This window comes from Barbus barbus (assembly GCF_936440315.1).
Source record: "Barbus barbus genome assembly, chromosome: 48".
Taxonomy (NCBI): Eukaryota; Metazoa; Chordata; class Actinopteri; order Cypriniformes; family Cyprinidae; genus Barbus; species Barbus barbus.
The window spans coordinates 21,975,742-21,997,560 of record NC_136726.1 but is presented as its reverse complement, the minus strand read 5'-3'; the positions used below and the strand labels follow the sequence as shown (position 1 = coordinate 21,997,560).

Sequence of the window (21,819 nt, the reverse complement as noted above, 5' to 3'; positions counted from 1 at the left end):
CAAATGAGAGGAGAGACAGTCGCTGGCTCTGCGCTGCAAACTCATTAGAGAAGTCGAGCATCTTAAAGGGATCGTTCACCCAAAAAGTACAACTCTGTTTAGAGTCACAAACAGCAGGAAGAGATTGTGTGTTCTATAAGCTTTACAAGACCCGAAATGAGCAGATCCTGTTCAATAAAACATGAGTGTCTCTGAGTCAGAATCTCATCTGCACCGTGTGCTGTGATGCATACTAGATACAAGATGCAATGTCAATTATTTAAAAAAATTTATAAAAAATTATATATAATTTTTTCCTTTGTCAAAAACACACTCACATACACACACACAAATAATATTTATTTAAATGTTTAAATATATTCAGGTAAATATTAATAAATACATTTTAAATTCTGAAGTAAATATTAATACTATATATTATATTAAAATTATATATATATATATATATATGTGCTGCCATTGGATTGCCAATCACATGGCAGCAACTCAATGCATTTAGGCATCTAGATGTGGTGAAGACGACTTGCTGAAGTTCAAACCGAGCATCAGAATGAGGAAGAAAGGGGATTTAAGTGAATTTGAACGTGGAATGGTTGTTGGTGCCAGACGGGCTGGTCTGAGTATTTCAAAAACTGCTGATCTACTGGGATTTTCACGCACAACCATCTCTAGGGTTTACAGAGAATGGTCCGAATAAGAGCAAATATCCAGTGAGCTGCAGTTGTGTGGACGAAAATGCCTTGTTGATGTCAGAGGAGAATGGGCAGACTGGTTAGAGATGATAGAAAGGCAACAGTAACTCAAATAACCACTCGTTACAACCAAAGTATGCAGCATACCCTCTCTGAACGCACAACACGTCGAACCCTGAAGCAGATGGGCTACAGCAGCAGAAGACCACACCGGGTGCCGCTCCTGTCAGCTAAGAACAGGAAACGGAGGCTACAATTCACACAGGCTCACCAAAATTGGACAATAGAAGATTGGAAAAACGTTGCCTGGTCTGATGAGTCTCGATTTCTGCTGCAACATTCAGATGGTAGGGTCAGAATTTGGCGTAAAGAACATGAAAGCATGGATCCATCCTGCCTTGTCTCAACGGTTCAGGCTGGTGGTGGTAGTGTAATGGTGTGGGGGATATATTCTTGGCACACTTTGGGCCCCTTAGTACCAATTGAGTATCGTTTAAACGCCACAGCCTACCTGAGTATAGTTGCTGACCATGTCCATCCCTTTATGACTACAGTGTACCCATCTTCTGATGGCTACTTCCAGCAGGATAGTGCACCATGTCACAAAGCTCAAATCATCTCAGACTGGTTTCTTGAACATGACAATGAGTTCACTTTACTCAAATGGCCTCCACAGTCACCAGATCTCAATCCAATAGAGCATCTTTGGGATGTGTTGGAACGGGAGATTTGCATCATGGATGTGCAGCCGACAAATCTGCAGCAACTGCGTGATGCTATCATGTCAATATGGACCAAAATCTCTGAGGAATGTTACCAATCTATGATTGAATCTATGCCACGAAGAATTAAGGCAGTTCTGAAGGGGTCCAACCTGGTACTAGCAAGGTGTACCTAATAAAGTGGCCAGTGTGTGTGTATATATATATATACACATACATACATACATACACACTACATATATAAATATATATAAATATATATCCGGTTATAAATAGTTACAATAAAATTAAAAACAGTTATTTTATTTTGTTCCTTTTATTTTGAATCTACTTGCCAATAGTGATTGGGTGAAATTATTAATGCTCTGAATAAATAATAATCACCTTTTTAACCTTTCAGAGCAAATACATATGAAAAATTTAGACATGAAATATTGTTAAATGGCTGAGTGTGTTCTTATGTTCGGAAATGAGCTGCAGCATGAATGCAAACACAAACAAAAGATGCGGCACCTGTAAAACTGTACACACATGACGGAAGCGTTTCTTTTACATGAAATCAAAAACAAGTTGACGAACTAGATCATATTCTAGTTCAATGTCAAGCAGCTCTTTAATCACGACTCCATCCAGATAAGCTATAATGAAGCACGCTACTGCTCTATTGTTCACAAGCGCTCACATTTGAATGCTCTTTAAGATCTGAGATCAAAGAACCACGACAGATCACTTATCACATATGCTTATCATACATGAAAATGAATGGCTATTTATATTTAAAGTGTCCATGATAAGGGTTAAAGTCCATCCACCTGTCTAGTTCAGGACAGAGATGATCTGATTGTGACAGACGCCGCTTTCATCCTCCTCACATCCTGTTTCTATCATTCATCCATCACAGGAGGGGGGCTTGCTGAATCAGCACTGTCTCCTATTCACAAACACATACTCCGGCCCTGCACCATTTCAATACACACTCACTTGCACACAAAAAAATAAAAGTAGCAACAGTAATAACAATAATAATAAATTATATTCAATTATTTAAAAAACAAATAAATTAAATGAAATTATAATGCAAAATAAAAATTGAAATAAAAAATAATTTTATATATAAAATAAAACACTAATTAAAAATAACATTAAAAAGTAAAAAAAAAAAAGTTAAAAATAATAAAAGTATACATACTAATAATAAAAACTATACATACAAATTACATTATTTTTATTAAAGTTTTTATGTACACAATTTTTTCTTTTATTTTTGTAATTTATTTATTTCATACAATACACTAATAATTATAATACACTTAAATTAACATTTAAATTTGTATACAAAATAACGTTTAAATATGTATAAATTTAAATGTATTATAATTATTAAATTTATTATTATAATTTAAAAATTAAAAAAATAAAAGAAGCAAATGTATAAATAATATACATAAAATAAATCTATTTAAGTTGATAAAATAAAAATACATTTTATTTTAATTAAATAAAAGGTAAAAGTATAAACCGTTGTAGATACAAATTATATATATATATATATATATATATATATATATATATATATATATATATATATATATATATATATATATATATATACTGTATATATGAAGAGTTCATTTGCAAAAACGGATAACTCAGTTTTTAACAATTCTCAGAAATCATGTTTTTACATTGTGCATTCCAATTAATCTCAATCAAACTGCAGTTGGGTTATTAAAAAATAACTAAAAAAAACAGCTAATTAACACAAAACACAATAAAAACATGATAACATAATAAAAAACATGATTTTTTAAAATTCTAAAAAATCTGTTTTTGCAAATAACCTCTTCATATATACACACAATTACATATACACACACACACACACACACACACACACACAGTATTATCTTTAAAGTGCCCCTATTATGCCTTTTCGAATATTACCTTTCATGCAGTGTGTCATGTAGCAGTACGTGAACATAAACTTTCTGCAAAGTTGTGAAGCCGAAAGTGCAAGATATAGAAAGTTATTGTTTATCAAAAAAAGAGTCGGCTCGCAATCGCCTAAACGAGTCGTTAGGAATTCGAATCTTATTCTGTTACGGCTGTACGTCACAAAGTAATACATTTGCATAATGTCCACCCATGGGCTGTCATTCGCACTGTACGCGGTAGACCAATCACAAAAGGACTGCGCCATCTGACCAATCACAGCAGCGAGGGGTTTAGAGAGAGTGATTCTTTGAACTGCTTCGCACGAGTCATTTAGGAATCATTTAGAAACGACGTAAAATTAAATATTTTTTGAGAAAACAGTTTTTTGACCTTGGCTGCATGTAAGCCTGTTTTAAGAGACTCATAAAACAATATTAGCAACCTTAAAAATGGCATAATATATATATATATTATAATATTAAAAATGTCTGTCCTAAAACACTGTCTCTGCTTCACTTTCCAGTCGAAATAAAAGAAAATCTGAAGAAAAAAGAATATGTCAATTTCAACCTAAAATGTCAATTTGTCAATTAACCTACTCATATTAATTTTCAAAAACATTTAAAAGTTCAAAAGTTACAGCACAACAGAAATGGCCTCTTATCTCTTGCTCATTTTCCTACTTTTCTTCCTCTCCATTTCATTTCTTAATCCCTGATGAGAACATCTAATCCCTGACCTGCACTAAACAGACACATTTCCATACGGATACACTCGACTCAGTGATTGATTGAACAGGAATACCTCCAGAGGAGATTGAGATCTGCTTCCTGTGGCTGCAAGGTGATTTGACTAATCTGCACTTTATCAGTGACAGACGGCCAATGTCAAAGTGTCAGTACCTGCCGAGACAGCGCTCTGACCCTCGCTGCATGTAGGAAAATGCAAATGCTTGGCTGCCATTGGCATGCCAGACATGTTCGATGGTTTAATCCAAGCAGCTCCGGACATTAAATTCCATGTAAGTAGTTGGATTTCGCGCTTCAGTGCATGCGCTTGAGATTTCCTCCTGATAACTGCAACGTCACTTTGAAGAAAACTTCCTTCTCATTCTGCTACTTGCAGATTTATCTTGAGGTGCTAATGCACTGAAACAAAGCTGAGATGTGACAGGATGAAGCTTGTTTGAGTTGTTTCTACTGTGACGCTCACAGTTCGGTCTTTGAAAGTTTAAATCTCGCAATTATGTTTTTTCTCTGAATTCTTAGTTTACATCTCGCAATTGTTTTTTGTCACAATAATTGCGACTTTTTATCGCACAATTCAGAATTTTCTTCCCAAAATTTTCTTCCAGTTTATACCTTGCGATTGTAAATCCTGAGTTTATTATATCTTGGAATCCTGAGTTTATATCTCACAATCCTGAGTTTATATCTCACAATCCTGAGTTTATATTTTGCAATCCTGAGTTTATATCTCACAATCCTGAGTTTATTGCAATCTTTGAGTTTATATCTAACAATCCTGAGTTTATATCTCACAATCCTGAGTTTATATATCACAATCCTGAGTTTATTGCAATCTTTGAGTTTATATCTAACAATCCTGAGTTTATATATCACAATCCTGAGTTTATATTTTGCAATCCTGAGTTTATATCTCACAATCCTGAGTTTATATCTCACAATCCTGAGTTTATATTTTGCAATCCTGAGTTTATATCTCACAATCCTGAGTTTATATCTAACAATCCTGAGTTTATTGCAGTCTTTGAGTTTATATCTAACAATCCTGAGTTTATATATCACAATCCTGAGTTTATATTTTGCAATCCTGAGTTTATATCTCACAATCCTGAGTTTATATTTTGCAATCCTGAGTTTATATCTCACAATCCTGAGTTTATATCTAACAATCCTGAGTTTATTGCAATCTTTGAGTTTATATCTCGCAATTCTGAGTTTATATCAATTCTGAGATTATGTCACACAATCCTGAGTTTATTGCAATCCTGAGTTTATATCTCGTAATGCTGAGTTTATATCTCACAATCCTGAGTTTATTGCAATCATTAGTTTATATCTCGTAATGCTGAGTTTATATCTCACAATCCTGAGTTTATTGCAATCTTTAGTTTATATCTCGTAATGCTGAGTTTATATCTCACAATCCTGAGTTTATTGCAATCCTGAGTTTATATCTCGCAATCCTGAGATTATATCTCATAATCCTGAGTTTATATCTTGCAGTTCTGAGTTTATATCTCACAATTCTGAGTTTATATCTCACAATCCTGAGTTTATTGCAATCCTGAGTTTATATCTCACAATCCTGAGTTTATATTTTGCAATCCTGAGTTTATATTTTGCAATCCTGAGTTTATATCTCACAATCCTGAGTTCATATATCACAATCCTGAGTTTATATTTTGCAATCCTGAGGTTATATCTCACAATCCTGAGTTTATATCTCGCAATACTGAGTTTATATTTCACAATTCTGTGTGTATCGTGCAATTCTGAGTTTATATTTCACAATTATGAGTTTATACCTCACAATTCTGAGTTTATCGCAATTCTGAGATTATGTCACACAATCCTGAGTTTATTGCAATCCTGAGTTTATATCTCGTAATGCTGAGTTTATATCTCACAATCCTGAGTTTATTGCAATCTTTAGTTTATATCTCGTAATGCTGAGTTTATATCTGACAATCCTGAGTTTATATCTCGCAATCCTGAGTTTATATCTCGCAATCCTGAGTTTATTGCAATCCTGAGTTTATATCTCGTAATGCTGAGTTTATATCTCACAATCCTGAGTTTATTGCAATCTTTAGTTTATATCTTGCAATCCTGAGTTTATATCTGACAATCCTGAGTTTATATCTCGCAATCCTGAGTTTATATCTCGTAATGCTGAGTTTATATCTCACAATCCTGAGTTTATTGCAATCTTTAGTTTATATCTTGCAATCCTGAGTTTATATCTGACAATCCTGAGTTTATATCTCGCAATCCTGAGTTTATATCTCGTAATGCTGAGTTTATATCTCACAATCCTGAGTTTATTGCAATCTTTAGTTTATATCTTGCAATCCTGAGTTTATATCTGACAATCCTGAGTTTATATTTCGCAATCCTGAGTTTACATCTCGCAATCCTGAGTTTATAGCAATCTTGAGTTTATATCTCGCAATTCTGAGTTTATCTCACAATTCTTTGTTTATATCTCGCAATTTTGAGTTCATCGTAATTCTGAGTTTATATTTTGTAATTCTGAGTTTGTATTTTACAATTCTGTTCATATCTCACAATTCAGAGTTTGTATCTCGCAATTCTGAGTTTATATCTCCCAATTCAGCATTTTTATTTAAATTGTGAGAAACAAAGTCTGATCTGTGAATGGTAAACTTAGAATTACATGAGAAATGCCTGAATTGTGAGAGTTAATCCTATGGCGGAAACAAGCTTCCATACAACAGCGACTCCTCGAGGTCTACATTACATTTTGTGCGCTGTTGCGTGAAATCAAATTGCATTCAACAGAATATTGCATTTGATTAACTTAGTTTGGTCAAAAATTAGACCTCAAGGTTTGCTTTTCTGTATATAAGACCGTCTCGGTATATTGTTAGGCTTCACTGGAGAGTAATTTGCAATTAGGTTCAAATTTTGCACAATTCTGCCTTGTGCGTTCCAGGAGGGTTTGATTTCACCACAAATGAAGAGAGAGAAAGACGTCCGTTTATCTTAAACTAAAACTGGTCTTATGCAAAGAACAACAAGCAACCCGAGAAACATCTAATATAGAGCTTTATACTCTAAACACGATGAGTGGAGTGATTCATGAAGGATCTCAGTAATGTGTCTTCATTACTTCATTATGAGTTTACTTTGGAAACACACACAGAGACCATCCAAAACAACTTTGATTTCTTTTGCTGTGGTCTGATATTTGATACCAAAATTCAGGCCAATTAAAAACAGAATGCTGTTCTCTGAATATTTTTAGATGAACCTTAACAAGCATATAAAACAGAGTAAAATAATTGCAAGATTCTACTTCATGAGACGGAGATGGATGACCATATAATCCAATTCAGCCTCAACTCCTGGACGTTTGTGTTGTTTGCAAACATTTACACCACAATCATGTGACGTTGTTTAGTAAAACATCTAAACCTCTATAAAACAAGATACATTTTCTCAACAAAGTCTCCAACTGTGCTCAAGATACCACAGTCGAGACAAAAGTCAAAGATCTCAATATGAAAACATTTTATAGCTATATAATCTTGATTTAACTTTTTTGGTTTATTGATTATTTTAGTTATTATTTTATTATTACATTTTTTATTTTAAATATAAAAATATTTAGAAATATAACTTGATTGACTCATTTGAGTGTGTTTATAAAGAAACATCTGAGACAACATCAATGAAACGTAACCGAGAACTCCATAAAGAGCAACTTCTGAGTCATAAAAGTTCCTTGTTTCAGTCTGTGACCTGCAGCGGCTCGAATGCAGAAGAAGAAAGAGAGTGTAAATCGTCTGCTGCCATCGGCACGCACTCCGGCAGCCGTATTAATCTACTCCAGGGCTTTTAGTGCGGTTTGGGGAATGACTGGGAATTCTTCATGTGGTTAAGAGGCTCACCTGCCCCACAGCAAAGTGTCTTGTGAAACGAGGAAGGGCAGGAGAGGTTGAACTCTGCTAATATTTCTCTGAAACTGGTGACAAACTCCTTTAACACGAGCACCATGAATCACCTGGATGACACACAAGGTGTGTGAGCGACAAGCACTTCATTCTGTCAGCACCTTCACACACACACACACACTCAACAGACCCTTAATCCCATTCAAGACTAACAGATAGTATCAGTTTTTCCATTCAAAACAACTGTTGTGATCTTAGATTAGATCAATTCAGACCATTAAAGAAACAGTGAGTAACAAACCAGTGTGACTTTCTGAACAAAATCATCTCTAAACAGGACTAATTTTAATTTAATGGCTCTCCTAAAACCTAGTGAGTTGCCTTGCTGTCTGTTGTCTATATGGGCGACATGCAAATAGTGCACCACATGTGAAGTACACTGGAAATACAGTCAAACCAGATATAATTCTTGATATTGTTTGCTAGCGGGTGCAGGACAATATAGTTCATAGTGAGGACAGCAAACTAAAATAAACTATGACATGTTATACCAAAAAATGTATCATACAGTGGACAACCAGTAAAACTGATAAAAATGTGGGATGAAAAATTTGATCTGACCACGTTTTGTTAAAGTGTTGTTTCTTTAATTGCTAATGCGACCTTTTTACGCCACAGACTGAACAAAATGAAGCATTGCTTGGTCATTTTTCTAAACTAATAAACTGTGATAATGTGAGAAATGTTGAAGGTGTCTGAATAAATTTTGGTTTGACGAAATCTTTGAAATCAAGCTGCTAATTACAGAACAGTCTAATTAAAACAAAAATGTAAATAACAGCTAAAATACGTGTCTTACAATGTTGCCTGTGTAGTCAGCTCACTATGTTTTGGAGCAGAGCTCATTTCTGTCGTTCTCAGTATCCAGTGCACTGGCAGATTTAAGACTAGCCCTTTCTGTGCATATTTACTTACAGACCGTTTCTGAAATTGAGGATCCACTTTGGCCCTTTTCTTCAGACTGAAACCGAACGCTTCCTCGAATCAATTCTTCAGGGACTCAGAAATACTCAATAACCCAGCTATTAACGTGCGCCGCAGAGAACAGCCGAACGCATCCAGACTGAAAGAGAATTAACTCTGCGGTCTGTTGATCATCATCTCTTCGAAAACAATGGAGTCTAGCGGCCGCCCCGATCGCTTGTAGACGGGCTCCTTACGAGCAGGAACAATTTAGTGGTTACAATCTGGAGGATTTACAATTAGAAAAAATCCTGGAGTCTCGGTGCATGAGGCATTTCATACAGTCCATTATGAATGGACTGAGATATTCCTGGAATAGACTTCATTCTCAGACGCAGCTTCTAAAGAGCGACTCAAACAAGGGTTTGAACATCAAGACCACACAAAATCAACTCTCAAATCGCCAAACGCTCTGCATCAATATCGAAAAACCATCCAAGAGCACGGTCAACGTCAAGATAGCCACCGAAACCGTTTTCGTTTTCATTTCTGGCTGAACTATTCCTTTGACAGCAACACAAAAGGACATTTCGCAGGCTTCTCGTACAGAACAACATGTTTTGCAGGGAACGAGTCAGTGAAGCTGTGCGTATCTGCGTTTATGCTGGCTTTTGGTGACTTCTGCAGTTACCTCCACCATCGTCAAAGGGGCACGTTCACTTATCTTCAACCATACTGAAACAGAGCCAGATATGAAAAACCTTACTAGCATTTCGAAAACTTCTGTTAGTTCAGAGATGCTCTACATTCTTTAAAAAAAAAAAACATTTTTGCAGCACTTTTGCTGTACGGTTATTTGAGGATTAAAAAAAGTTATAAATATTCATTATAAGCTTCATCAGATCAGGATATTGGCTTCCCAGTTCATTAAAACACTAGAACGAAGATGGTTTTCTTGAGAAGAGGTTTTCAAACTGGGGTCCAATTGAGAACATTTTAGAGAAAAACAGTGTGAGAAAAAATGCAAAAATAAATGAATGATAAAAATAACATTAAACTAAATAAAGTGATTAAAATAAAAGATAAAAACATTAAAATATAAAATAAATAAAAATTATTCAAAATATATTTAATAAATAAATGGATTACCATAAAAATATATGATAAAATAAATAGAAAATGATCAAAATATATCTAGTAAATTAATTAATGTATGTATGTATATATATATATATATATATATATTTATTTATTTATTAATGTTATTTACTATACTGCTACTAAAAAATATATTTCAATAATATTATTTATTTTATAAGTTAATAAATTGATTACCATTAAAAATAAATATTAATACCATCAATAAAAATCACCATAAAATAAATAAATGTACATAATAATAAAACATATTTTTAAATAAATAAATTGATTAACATAAGTATAAAAAACATTAAAATAAATTATATTATAATAATAACAATTTTAAATAAATACACATAAGAGTACAGACCTACAGTGGGTTGGGAAAAATGTAATAATGTAGCATAATAAAAACTAAATATTTGCCAAATAATGTTTTACAAATATTTATAATATTTTTTTGACTGTATAAATTGGGGTCCGAGTCGTCTAAAATTTGAATAAAAAAACTGATTTAATTAAAGTTTAGGAAAATGCAAACATCATTTATCGTTACATCTGCTTTAGACAACAGGACAATAAAAGTAGTTTATAAATGAGAATTCCATCAGTCCGTATTTTAGATGACAGTAAACAAAGTTCAAAGATTCACCGCAGGAGTGTAGATTTTCAAAGCAACTGCGATGCGTTTTGTGGGGCTGAAGTGATGGGAGTTTACAGAGCGTTTGACCGCAGTTTAACAGCAACAAAACACTTCTAAATGAGGGGAAATGACAGCGTGAAAGAGCAAAGCGCCCTGCAACCCGCTCAGGAATGCCTCTTCACACAAAAGCCATGAAAATGTAAATGTTTGCCCGCTTGTAGCTCATTTCCACAGTATAAATAGCATGAGAGAGAGAGAGAGTGAAAAAGACAGAACAGAGCGATTGTGGCAGGCTCTTCAATATGTTTTAGTGGCGTTTCCCAAGGAAAGCATCAAAATGCTTATTGCTCACTTAGTATTAAACTCATTCTGCAGTATCCTTAAATAATGTGTGTGCTGTTTCTTTACTAAGTGATGCACCAATGCACCATTTTCACCGGCTGGACCAGAAAACAGGTGAAATTGCACAGTTTAGGAGGAAGACTTGAGGAAGACTCTTCATGCCATACAGGAAGAAATCACCTAGCAACCGCATTCTAACATCCACTAAGAACGCACAGCAACACCCTCTCAATCAATAATGCAATAAATGACTTTCAAGTCAATTTCTAGTCAAATCTGATTAAAATTAAGTCAGTTTTTGATGAAAACAAGGAAAATATCTGCCAATAAGGCCAGACAAATAAACTTGTTTTCCCTTTGAATTAAGTTTTATAATATTATTTTTTTCATTTAACCATAAACTCATTTTGGTATATTTTCCAAAAAACAAGACTTGATAACTTTGTTTTGTTTTCCAGTAGAAATATCGAAACAAAATCAAGGTACATTCACTTGAGAAGCAAATATATTTTTCTGAAAAAAATTTATCAATTATGTTTTTGCTAAAAATGAGAAAACATATCTGCTAACGGAGAAAGAATAAACTAGTTTTCCCTTCGAATTAATTTCATTTTTCTGACCCCAACAGCAGATATTTTTTCCTTGTACTAAGCATAAACTCACTTAATTTTGATTTATTTTTCAGAAAACAAAACTTCATGTCTTTTTTGTCTTGTTTTCCAGTAGTAATCAAAAACATTCTTAGATACACAGATGCCAAATGACATAAGATATTAAGTCTTGTTTTCTGAATGAATGAATATATAAATAAACAAACCAAAAGTTTAAGTTTAAAAAAAATATCGGCCAGTGGGGTTAGAAAAATAAACTTGTTTTCCCTTTGAATTAAGTTAGTTTTTATAACAGCAAAAAACTCACTTAATTTGATTAATTTGAGTCTTGTTTTCTGAAAAAATAAATAAATAAATAAGTGAATTTTGCTGAAAATCTTTTTAAATATTTTTGAATAAAATATCGGCCAGTGGGGTTAGAAAAATAAACTTGTTTTCCCTTTGAATTAAGTTAGTTTTTATAACAGCAAAAAACTCACTTAATTTGATTAATTTGAGTCTTGTTTTCTGAAAAAATAAATAAATAAATAAGTGAATTTTGCTGAAAATCTTTTTAAATATTTTTGAATAAAATATCGGCCAGTGGGGTTAGAAAAATAAACTTGTTTTCCCTTTGAATTAAGTTAGTTTTTATAACAGTAAAAAACTCACTTAATTTGAGTCTTGTTTGCTGAATAAATAAATAAATAAGTGAATTTTGCTGAAAATGTTTTTTAATATTTTTGAATAAAATATCGGCCAGTGGGGTTAGAAAAATAAACTTGTTTTCCCTTTGAATTAAGTTAGTTTTTATAACAGCAAAAAACTCACTTAATTTGATTAATTTGAGTCTTGTTTTCTGAAAAAATAAATAAATAAATAAGTGAATTTTGCTGAAAATGTTTTTAAATATTTTTGAATAAAATATCGGCCAGTGGGGTTAGAAAAATAAACTTCTTTTCACTTTAATTTATTAAATGTATATTGATTTAAGGCTGTTTAAATATTTGTACCAAAAAAAAAGACAACAATACTGAATAATATGTATAATGCCTATCATTTTTAAATTTGTAAGTGAAACAGTAGGAACTATGCAATGATGGCCATCATCTTAGAAATAAATATGCCTATTTTATATATATTTTTTATTTAATTGTGTTTGGAAATGTGTAACTTTCAGCCTTTTGATCATCTAATCAATCAAAATAGATATGGTTAAACTCATGGGTGATTTTACCTGCGCTTCATTCATCACACTGGGAACAGAAGGTCGAGCACATTGCATCGTAAGATAAAGCACTATTTGCTAGCCTGTGCATGCACAGAATTCAGTAAAAACTGCACATTATATATACTAGGCCTATATATAGACTATATATAGTCCATACTGCAGAAATAGCTAGTATGCTGTTCCAAACACAATTGTAGCGCAGTAAGCCGTAGCTGATAGCATCTTTGTAGCCTGGTGTGTATGTGTACGGTAAATGTGTAATCAAATGAACAGAGGTGAATTCAGTTCCACTTAATCAGCACTATATTAATCACACCAACACAAACATGCTTTTGCAAGCCTTTGAGGGTCAAGTGTGTGCACGTACAGCACGGCGTGTGTAACCACAGACTGCCTTCTTTCATAACACCACATTTGCCCGTTTCTGAAAAGAGTTCAGAGCTTTTGTCACAGTAAACGACTGGATCCCGTCTAATCAAAGCAGCATTTATACGCTTATCTTCACAGCATTGTTTCTGCTTGTGTTCGTGCAGAACTGAAGTCACAAAACGTGCTTACATCATTGCTACAGGCTTCCCAAAAGACCTGATCAACAACCACATGGATATGGTTTCAATATTCAACCCAAAATCAAAAGGAAAGACAGTTTTGTATAAAGAAAATAAAGCCTGTTTTAGGACCATTACGATTTTGTTGTTAATTATTCATCACAATTAAGCACATTTTTCCCAACTGGAATGCATTTCATAATTATTTAAGATTTACATTTTAATGTATTTTCCTACACCTTACAGTAATAATAAAAATATATAAATTATTCAAATAGTTGTTTGTTGATATTTAATTTATACTGATTAAAAATACATTGTATTAATATTTTTACTAAACTAAAAAAGATCAAATTAGCTAACAATGAGCGATTCATTTGTTACAGTATTTATCTTTGTTAATAATTAGTTCATAAAAATACAACTATTTATGGTTAATTCATGTCAGCTGAGGTCCATTAAATAATGTCAACAGATGCAAATTTCAGTAATGTATTAGTAAATGTTGAAATTAACCATCGACAAAAATATTATTATATTACAAATAAATTATATATTAATAGTATTATAGATCGTCATTTAGTATTATATTGTATTGAAAAAGTATTATGGGTATTAAAACACAAAAGAGAAAACAAAATGCTCAGGGCCAGTTTTACTAATAGCTTGCGCCAGCGCAAACCGTCTTTTGGCGTTAAAATAGTACTGTCAGGTTTTACTAAAAAAGCTCAGTGATGAATTAGCGCTGAAAAGGCGTGGACACTGTTAGTTTTGCGCCTGACCTTATTGAATATGCATTTCTAGGAGTTCCCCTTTCAGATGCTAAATTTATGGGAGGAGAGTATTCAAATGAATCACGCAACGCGTTTTAATAACACATTATCCGAACATCATTTGGCAAGCCATGTTATTTTTTATTTGCTTCAGGAAATAAAAGACGACTTGAAACCCTCAACTAGGAGTCACGCAATACCAGGTTTATCAAAACCTCTTGCAACCCTTAATTTTTTGGCCTCCGGTTCTTTTCAACTTACTGTGGCTTATTAATTTCTTTATTCTTTATTCACGACTACGCTAATTTGCACTACCCTTGGTATATTGCGTTGGTCGATATGTAAATGAGATGTTGCGTCTGTGTTCCTTAATTTGCACATTGTTAGTAAATCACCCGCAGATCATCGACGCTGTTTTGGAATTGCGCTCTCGCGCCGTTTAGTAAAACTGGCCCAAAATATCTTACTGGTCCAAAACATAGGCTTTATTGTATTTATTCAAAATAATATTTATGATGATTTTAGATGAATTATCCACTCATATTTTGACAGATTCACAAGACTACAGGTTCAGGATCAACCTGGGGTTAAAGAAACTGCCATTGAGATGAATGGGACTACTTAGAGTTATTTGCAAGTGTTTCGATCAACAACCCAGTGGTAATAGTGTCTGAATCCAGATCTTGTTTCACACCATCCCGAAAACAAACCAAGCGCAATAAAGACCCGTGACAAGCACTGACCTACTCGCAGCTCCTGTCCGAAGACGGTGCGTTCACCCAGCGCCGAGCAGTTCCAGCGGCCGTATCTGAACTGGTACTGGCATTCGTTGATGCCCAGCTGTGCCCCCTCTCCGATCACGATGATGGCGTCCGGCCGGCTCTGACAGATGGCCCGCTGGCGGGGTGCGAGACCGGGGATCTTATTGCAGATGATGTTCGCACCAAGGGCCACCACAGAGGAAAGAGCCCTGTGGGACACAAGAGACAAACACAACTAGTAAAGTTGAACATTACTTGCATCATAGCATACGGTGGATAGTTTATGACCTTAAACACACATCAGAATTAAGCAGTTAAGTGTTTGAAGTGCTTTTTGTCCCATCATTATTTTAACACTAACACCTGCACCAAAGAACTATCACAAATGAGATATTGATAGTATCTCCTAAGCACTACTTAAAATCGGTGAACATTTCTACCTTTCAAATTAAAACTTGCACATTTCCCAATGCATTTTTATTGCTTAACAAATGTGATTCACCCACAGTAGTGCAAGTAAAAAGAGATAGTAAAGATCTGACCAATGCAGAGGATAGAATATATTAGAATAGAACAGAACACCAAGTATAATAGAATGAGAATAAATCAAATACACTTGAAAAACTTAATTGAAGAGTAATGCATAAAAAGAATGGAGGCCAATACACAACTGTAAGAACAGAATCAATAGAATAGAGAAGGACAGGATAGAATAGAATAGAATAGAATAGAATAGAATAGAATAGAATAGAATAGAATAGAATAGAATAATTCAAGACATAATGTAGAGCAGAATAGAACCAAAACAAAGAGTAGACAAGAAAAACATAACAGAATGTAACTATATAAAATAGAATAGAAATGAATAAACTAGAACAGCATAACTCGACATGATATAGTATAAGGGTGAGTGTAGAGTAAAACAGAATAGATTTGAACAGAAGTAAATGGGCCAACATACCTGTAATAAAGAATAGAATCAACAGGGTAGATTACAATAGAATAGACCAAGACATGAATGTAGAGCAGAATAAGTAAAAAAACAAATAGAGTAGAAAAGAAAAACATGCCTGAACATGAAAAAATAAAATAAAATAGAACTCAATAGAGCGGAACAACATACCTAATCAGAATAGAATCGAACTGACGTGAATTAGCCAATGCATAACTGTATTATGGGATATAATCAATAGAATATAATAGACCAGGACATTGCTTTAGAGCAGCATAGGGAAAAAAACTAATAGAATAGAAAAACAAAAACAAAACTGAACAAACATTAATGAAAATTAACGAAAACGGAAGAAAACTTAACAGAATATAACTGAACAGAAGTGAATAGGCCAACTCATAACTGTAATATGGAATAAAATCAATAGAACATAATAGAATAGAATAGACCAAGTCATACATGAAGAGTAGAGAAATAATCAAAAAGGAGAGTAAAACATTACTAAACTTGAATGAATAAAATAGAATAGAATTGAACAGACCATGACAGGACATATAATAAAAATAATAAGCAGAATGTAATTGACCAAAACAGAATATAATAGAATAGACATTAACAGGCCAACACATAACTGTAATATAGAACAGAATCAACAGTACAGAATAGAATTGAATCAAGATATAACTGTAGAACAGAATAGAATAAAAACAAAAAGAATAGAAAAAGAAAAACATAACTGAACGTAAATTGCGAAAAGAATAAAACTGAATAGATAAGAGCAGAATAACTAAAGAAAATATAGAATAAAACCAGAATATGATTAAATAAAATAGAATGTATCAAAAGTGAATATGCCAACGCATAACTGTAATATAGAATAGAATAATCCAAGACATAACTGTAGAGCAGAATAGGATGAAAACAAACACAATGAATGAGTAAAAATAGAATAGAATTGAAAGAACCAGAACAACATAAACAAACATGAAATAAGACCAAAACTGAACAGAATAGAACTAAACAAGCCAATGCATAACTGTAAAATTGAATACAACCAATAGACTATAAAATAAATGCCACCAATGAACATGATATAGCAGAATAAAGAATAATAGAATAAAATAAAATAGAATACCACCACTTAACATGACCGAACAGACTAAAACAGAACTGACTAGAAAAAAAGAGAACAATATACACGACAGAACAGAACAATGTGTTACTGGTTATAAAGATCATATTTTCATGCCCCTTTTTTGATTCAACTCATATTTTCATGCAACTGTGACCACACAAAGTGGGTCATGTTCCAAACGCACACATCTCTGTCATCATACGGCTTCTCGTGTTGATACAGCCCTCGACAGCGCTCTTAATATGCGCACTGAGTATTTTCGGCGTTCTGTGTTTGCACAAACCCGCGCGGCTAAACAAGCAGGCTTCTATGTTTACGAGCATTGAACCCGTTCAGATATGTGTCTTTCAAACATGTCAGAGACGAGGGCTGTAAAAACGCATGCCAACTTTGAAGAGTGACGTCACTGGCTGCCGAGGACTGCACCGCAAGCGCGGCGAGTTGCAACAAGCAATGCGTGTGTCAGCAGAAACGGCACGCAGGGGTGGACAGGCCGGTGTCGCTGCTGGGAGAATAGCTGCGACTTATGGATTCCCCGTCAAAATAGATCAAACGGCGTGGAACAAAGACGCGGAATGTTCATTGGAAATCGGATACGGCTGGTTTGCTTCTTTTCTGGTCGTGTTTCCATGTCCACAAAGGCTTAAGAATTACTCTTAAATACAAAAGCACATGTGGGATGCAGTCGAGGGACCCCTCTCTTGCTCTGTGTTTAAGAAACATCTCCTGTTTCTGCATATAATGGAGTCGCGAGGGGCAAGCAGCTAAAAGTGTATGTTTATTTAAACCCTTCAGCGAACACAAACTAACACTTGACCACACGTTAATATAGCGGTGCGATGCAGCGCCTCCAAAGCCATCCAAACCAGTGTGTTTGGGCATTAGGTGGGCCGCTGTGAGGACTATGAAGTTTTGCTGCCAGATCTGTAGATCTGTTCCAAACCTTGTGCGCTGCCTACCTAGAGAGCATCTTCAAAAAGCAATGTGACCAGATTCTAAAGGCAGCATCCCATGTAGCCTATCATTGGTAATCCCAGAATACAATGCAAAGTGAGATAAATATTGTTTGTAAATATGCTTACTTACAGAAATCTTTATTCAGCATCAGCAAGGATGCATAAAATACATCAAAAGTGACAGTTTATACTGTTACAAAAGTTTTCTGTTTCAAGTAAATGCAGTTCTTTTGAACTTCGTTCATTAAAAATCCTGAAATTATTCCACAAAAATATGAAGCAGCACAACTGTTTTCAACATTGATTATAATCAGAAATGTTTCTTTAGCAGCAAATCAGCATACTAGCATGACTTCTGAAGGATCATGTGACTCTGAAGACTGGAGTAAATTCAGCTTTGCATCACGGGAATAAATTACATTTTAACATGTATTCAAAGAGAAAACAGACACTTTGAATTGTAAAAGTATTTAGCTGTTTTTACTATATTTTTGATTAAATAAATGCAGCTTCTTTCAAAAACAAAACAAAAAAAACTTAAAATCTGATCTCAATCTTCTTATATCAAAATGTATCATTAAAAATGGTTCAACCACATAACGAGCTACAAACCATCTTAGCAACTGCATAGCATCACCCTGACAACCACATAATGAGCAACAAAACACTCAAAACACCTTAGTAACTGCATAGCAACACCCTGCTACAAATCATTCAAAACACCTTTATATAAATAATGTGTGTGCGTGTGTGTGTGTGTGTGTGTGTGTGTGTGATTTGCATGATAAGACTACAGGATTTGCAAATCTAATCATATAATATAGTCATCACATAGTTTCATCTGCAAATGTTTTATAGCTACATAAATCAGATTGTGGGCAACAGGACATGCTGCTCTAGAAACAAATGAAACACTCCGCCCTCTTTTCTTTAATTTATTTGGCTTTCATTTACAAACCTCTTATTATGGCTGTCCTGCTCATCCACAGTCATAAAGTACCGACTGACGTTGTTTCTGGTTAAACAAGTGATGTCTTCGGTTAAACAAGTTGAATATAGACTGGATCCTTCAGAGCAGGTTATTGTGATGTAAAACGCAAAGCAGTGAGCCTCAGGAATATGCACGGCACACTCTGAGACTTAATATCTCCATTTTATTCTCCCAGACATCAATAAGAATGTGTTTTTGCTTAAATCTTACATTTCTCAAATATTTCATAGAAAAGATCAGCGAGAAAGGGTCTGAAAAATCTCATCGAACTCTTCTTAAAAACCAAATGATCTGAGCTTTTACACATTTACACATTAACATTGTACATGACAGTATGACTCATTTTTGACATAATTTGACATCTGAGATGAAGATAGTTAAAGAAAATCAATATTAAGAACTTCTAAAATACAAACTGTAACCTGCTAGCTGCACGTTTAAATGCTTCTGAACTAATCCTCAAGTTTACAGGTAACGCTGGATATTTTTAACTCCTACAAAACACACACGGTATTTTCCCATCTGAAAATAACCGCTTTTACCAACCAACTCTACATTTAAATAGCCCCGAGTGTAAGTTTAATTGTGGTCCATATAAAATATGACTAAATAAATCAGTTCTGTCTCAAGAGGAAGATTTTAAACATGAGTAGGATTTCCTGGTAAATGAGGAATAAATAATCCACAGGATGAGTAAATGCACTCTACTTTTAAACACAAGAAAATAAATGTTCCCTGTGCGCTTGGCTCCAGCTATCACCCAGTCCATTCTACTTAAAACAAATCCTGCTAGAACAAACTCTAAACTACCAACATGGACGAAGTGGCACCGGAAAACTTTCAAACCTCAGACTGTACATCTTTAAGCATTGAGAAAAAGAGCAAATGTGACTTTTATGGGCCTATTTATATGTCTAAAACAGCCATTTATTAAGACTATGTCTCTTACAGAATAGCAGAGCATGCTTCATACTAATGGGACATAGTGAAATGATATGTTTCCCAAAAATAAGTTTTGAATTAAATAGTTATGCTGCTATTATAGCGGGAGTTTTCAATGTATAGGCCTTGTATGAAAACACATTGTGATAAAATAAAATATAAAATTAAACATGATGTTAAGTATGCAACCATGCATGTAGAATTGGATGGGACCAAATGTAAAAGTTTGAGAAGTTTTTTATTGGAAATCAACCACTATACTAAATATCAACATGTATGGTGTTAGAAACCTTACAAAGCTTGTGTGAAATAGACAAGTGTATTAAAAATCATTCAGATGAAGTAGATTCACCCCGTGAGATATTCCCTGATTCCCAACTTCTTAAAAAGCTCAAACATTCCCATAAATATTAGCAAGGGAAAAAAACACCGACCACAAACTTCCTTTTGACCTTCCTTTAAAAGCCATTAATTCCACAAAATGTATCAAATTTGCAATGTGCCGAATTAAGATGGTTTAAAACGTAAAAGCAATTTGTGATGTGCAAACCAATGCTATACATAGACTTACTCACTTAAACGCCAGCAAAAAGCCACATCTATTTTGAAAACTGAGTTTGGGGTCTCCAGCTGCTAAATCAGGACCATGGTCTGGAGGTCATTTGACAAAGAGACACAACAAGGGTTTGGGAAGAAATTACAGGAAAAAGAATTTACAGATCAGCTTGGAGACCAAATGTATCGCTGTCAGACAAAATGCTGTTCAGAAATTCACTTGGACATGATGCAAATACAATGTACTTGAACTTGTAAACGTAAATAATATGAATGTAAATCTAGGGGAGACTGGGGCAAGTTGTCACACAGAGTAGTTGTCATATGGGCTTAAACTCAACAACTATAAAGCTTCAAGTCAAAAGTCAAACCTCTCTAGCAATGCTTTTTCCTAGTCGTCTATCAAATTTTTTAAATTCACATTTTCATAAGAATTCTTAAAAGTCAGATCGGGGAAAGTTGTCACATGCAGTGGCCTAAAATGGCCTGTCATATAAACAGATTACCCAATATATAGTGACAACTTGTCAGATTCTTGAGCAATAATAGTGGTAAAGTTCAACTGCTTTAAGCTTTGTGTCTGTGCAGAAATAAACAGTAATAGTCTGTGTGACAACTAGCCCCACTGTCCTCTACTTCATTAGAATTACTACGATCAAATGCATTTACATGCAAAACTTGTTTGTGTTGGTGTTTAGAGCAGGTGAAGGTTGAACCGAGGAACCGTCTGTCTGTAAAACCAAAGTGACTCATAATTGAACACACACACACTTTATATATGAATCTTACTGAACTTCTCTGCCACTCAGTGGCCAAATGAAATTCTCTTCTCTTCAGCCTCGACACTGAACACTTAACTGAACTTTAATACCCTCTTTTACACTGTAACAAGTAGAAATCTTCAGTTGTTGTTACATTAAGGAGGTATTTCCATCTATCCTGACCCTAAAAATTATTTAGATGATCCGGTCATATTAAATAATCAGAATAAAATCACCACATGACACATTTTTCATGGTCACCTGACAGAACATTCCTTACATTGTAGATTCATGGACTTCCCTTTAAAGTTTCAGATTACATGAGAATAAAAAAAAAATGTGAAATTAAACTGAATCATGCATTTTAACACAAGTTTCTAAGAGCCTCATTAACAGCATCATTCACGAAGCTTATCTAAATTAAATATTAACTACCGTATTTACTCAACGCGTCACAAGTTCATTCAGAAAAACCAGTCCAGATGCAGGAATCTCCCTGGATCAATGCTAAACGTTAATGTTTT

General features: G+C 34.1%; 2 protein-coding genes across 2 annotated transcripts in view; one reads left to right on the top strand and one right to left on the bottom strand.

The window, feature by feature from the left end:
* avpr1aa (arginine vasopressin receptor 1Aa) overlaps nucleotides 1-21,819 on the top strand; it is a 552,460-nt gene that overhangs the window by 333,832 nt on the left and 196,809 nt on the right. The window contains exon 5 of the transcript XR_013783962.1: nucleotides 5,023-5,375. The gene's annotated coding sequence lies outside the window, so the exon portion shown is untranslated. The remainder of the gene's footprint in view (nucleotides 1-5,022; nucleotides 5,376-21,819) is intronic.
* wnt7bb (wingless-type MMTV integration site family, member 7Bb) overlaps nucleotides 1-21,819 on the bottom strand; it is a 43,353-nt gene that overhangs the window by 17,785 nt on the left and 3,749 nt on the right. Inside the window, exon 2 of the mRNA XM_079412020.1 lies at nucleotides 14,986-15,212. Within this exon, the coding sequence (XP_079268146.1) occupies nucleotides 14,986-15,212 (227 nt within the window). The remainder of the gene's footprint in view (nucleotides 1-14,985; nucleotides 15,213-21,819) is intronic.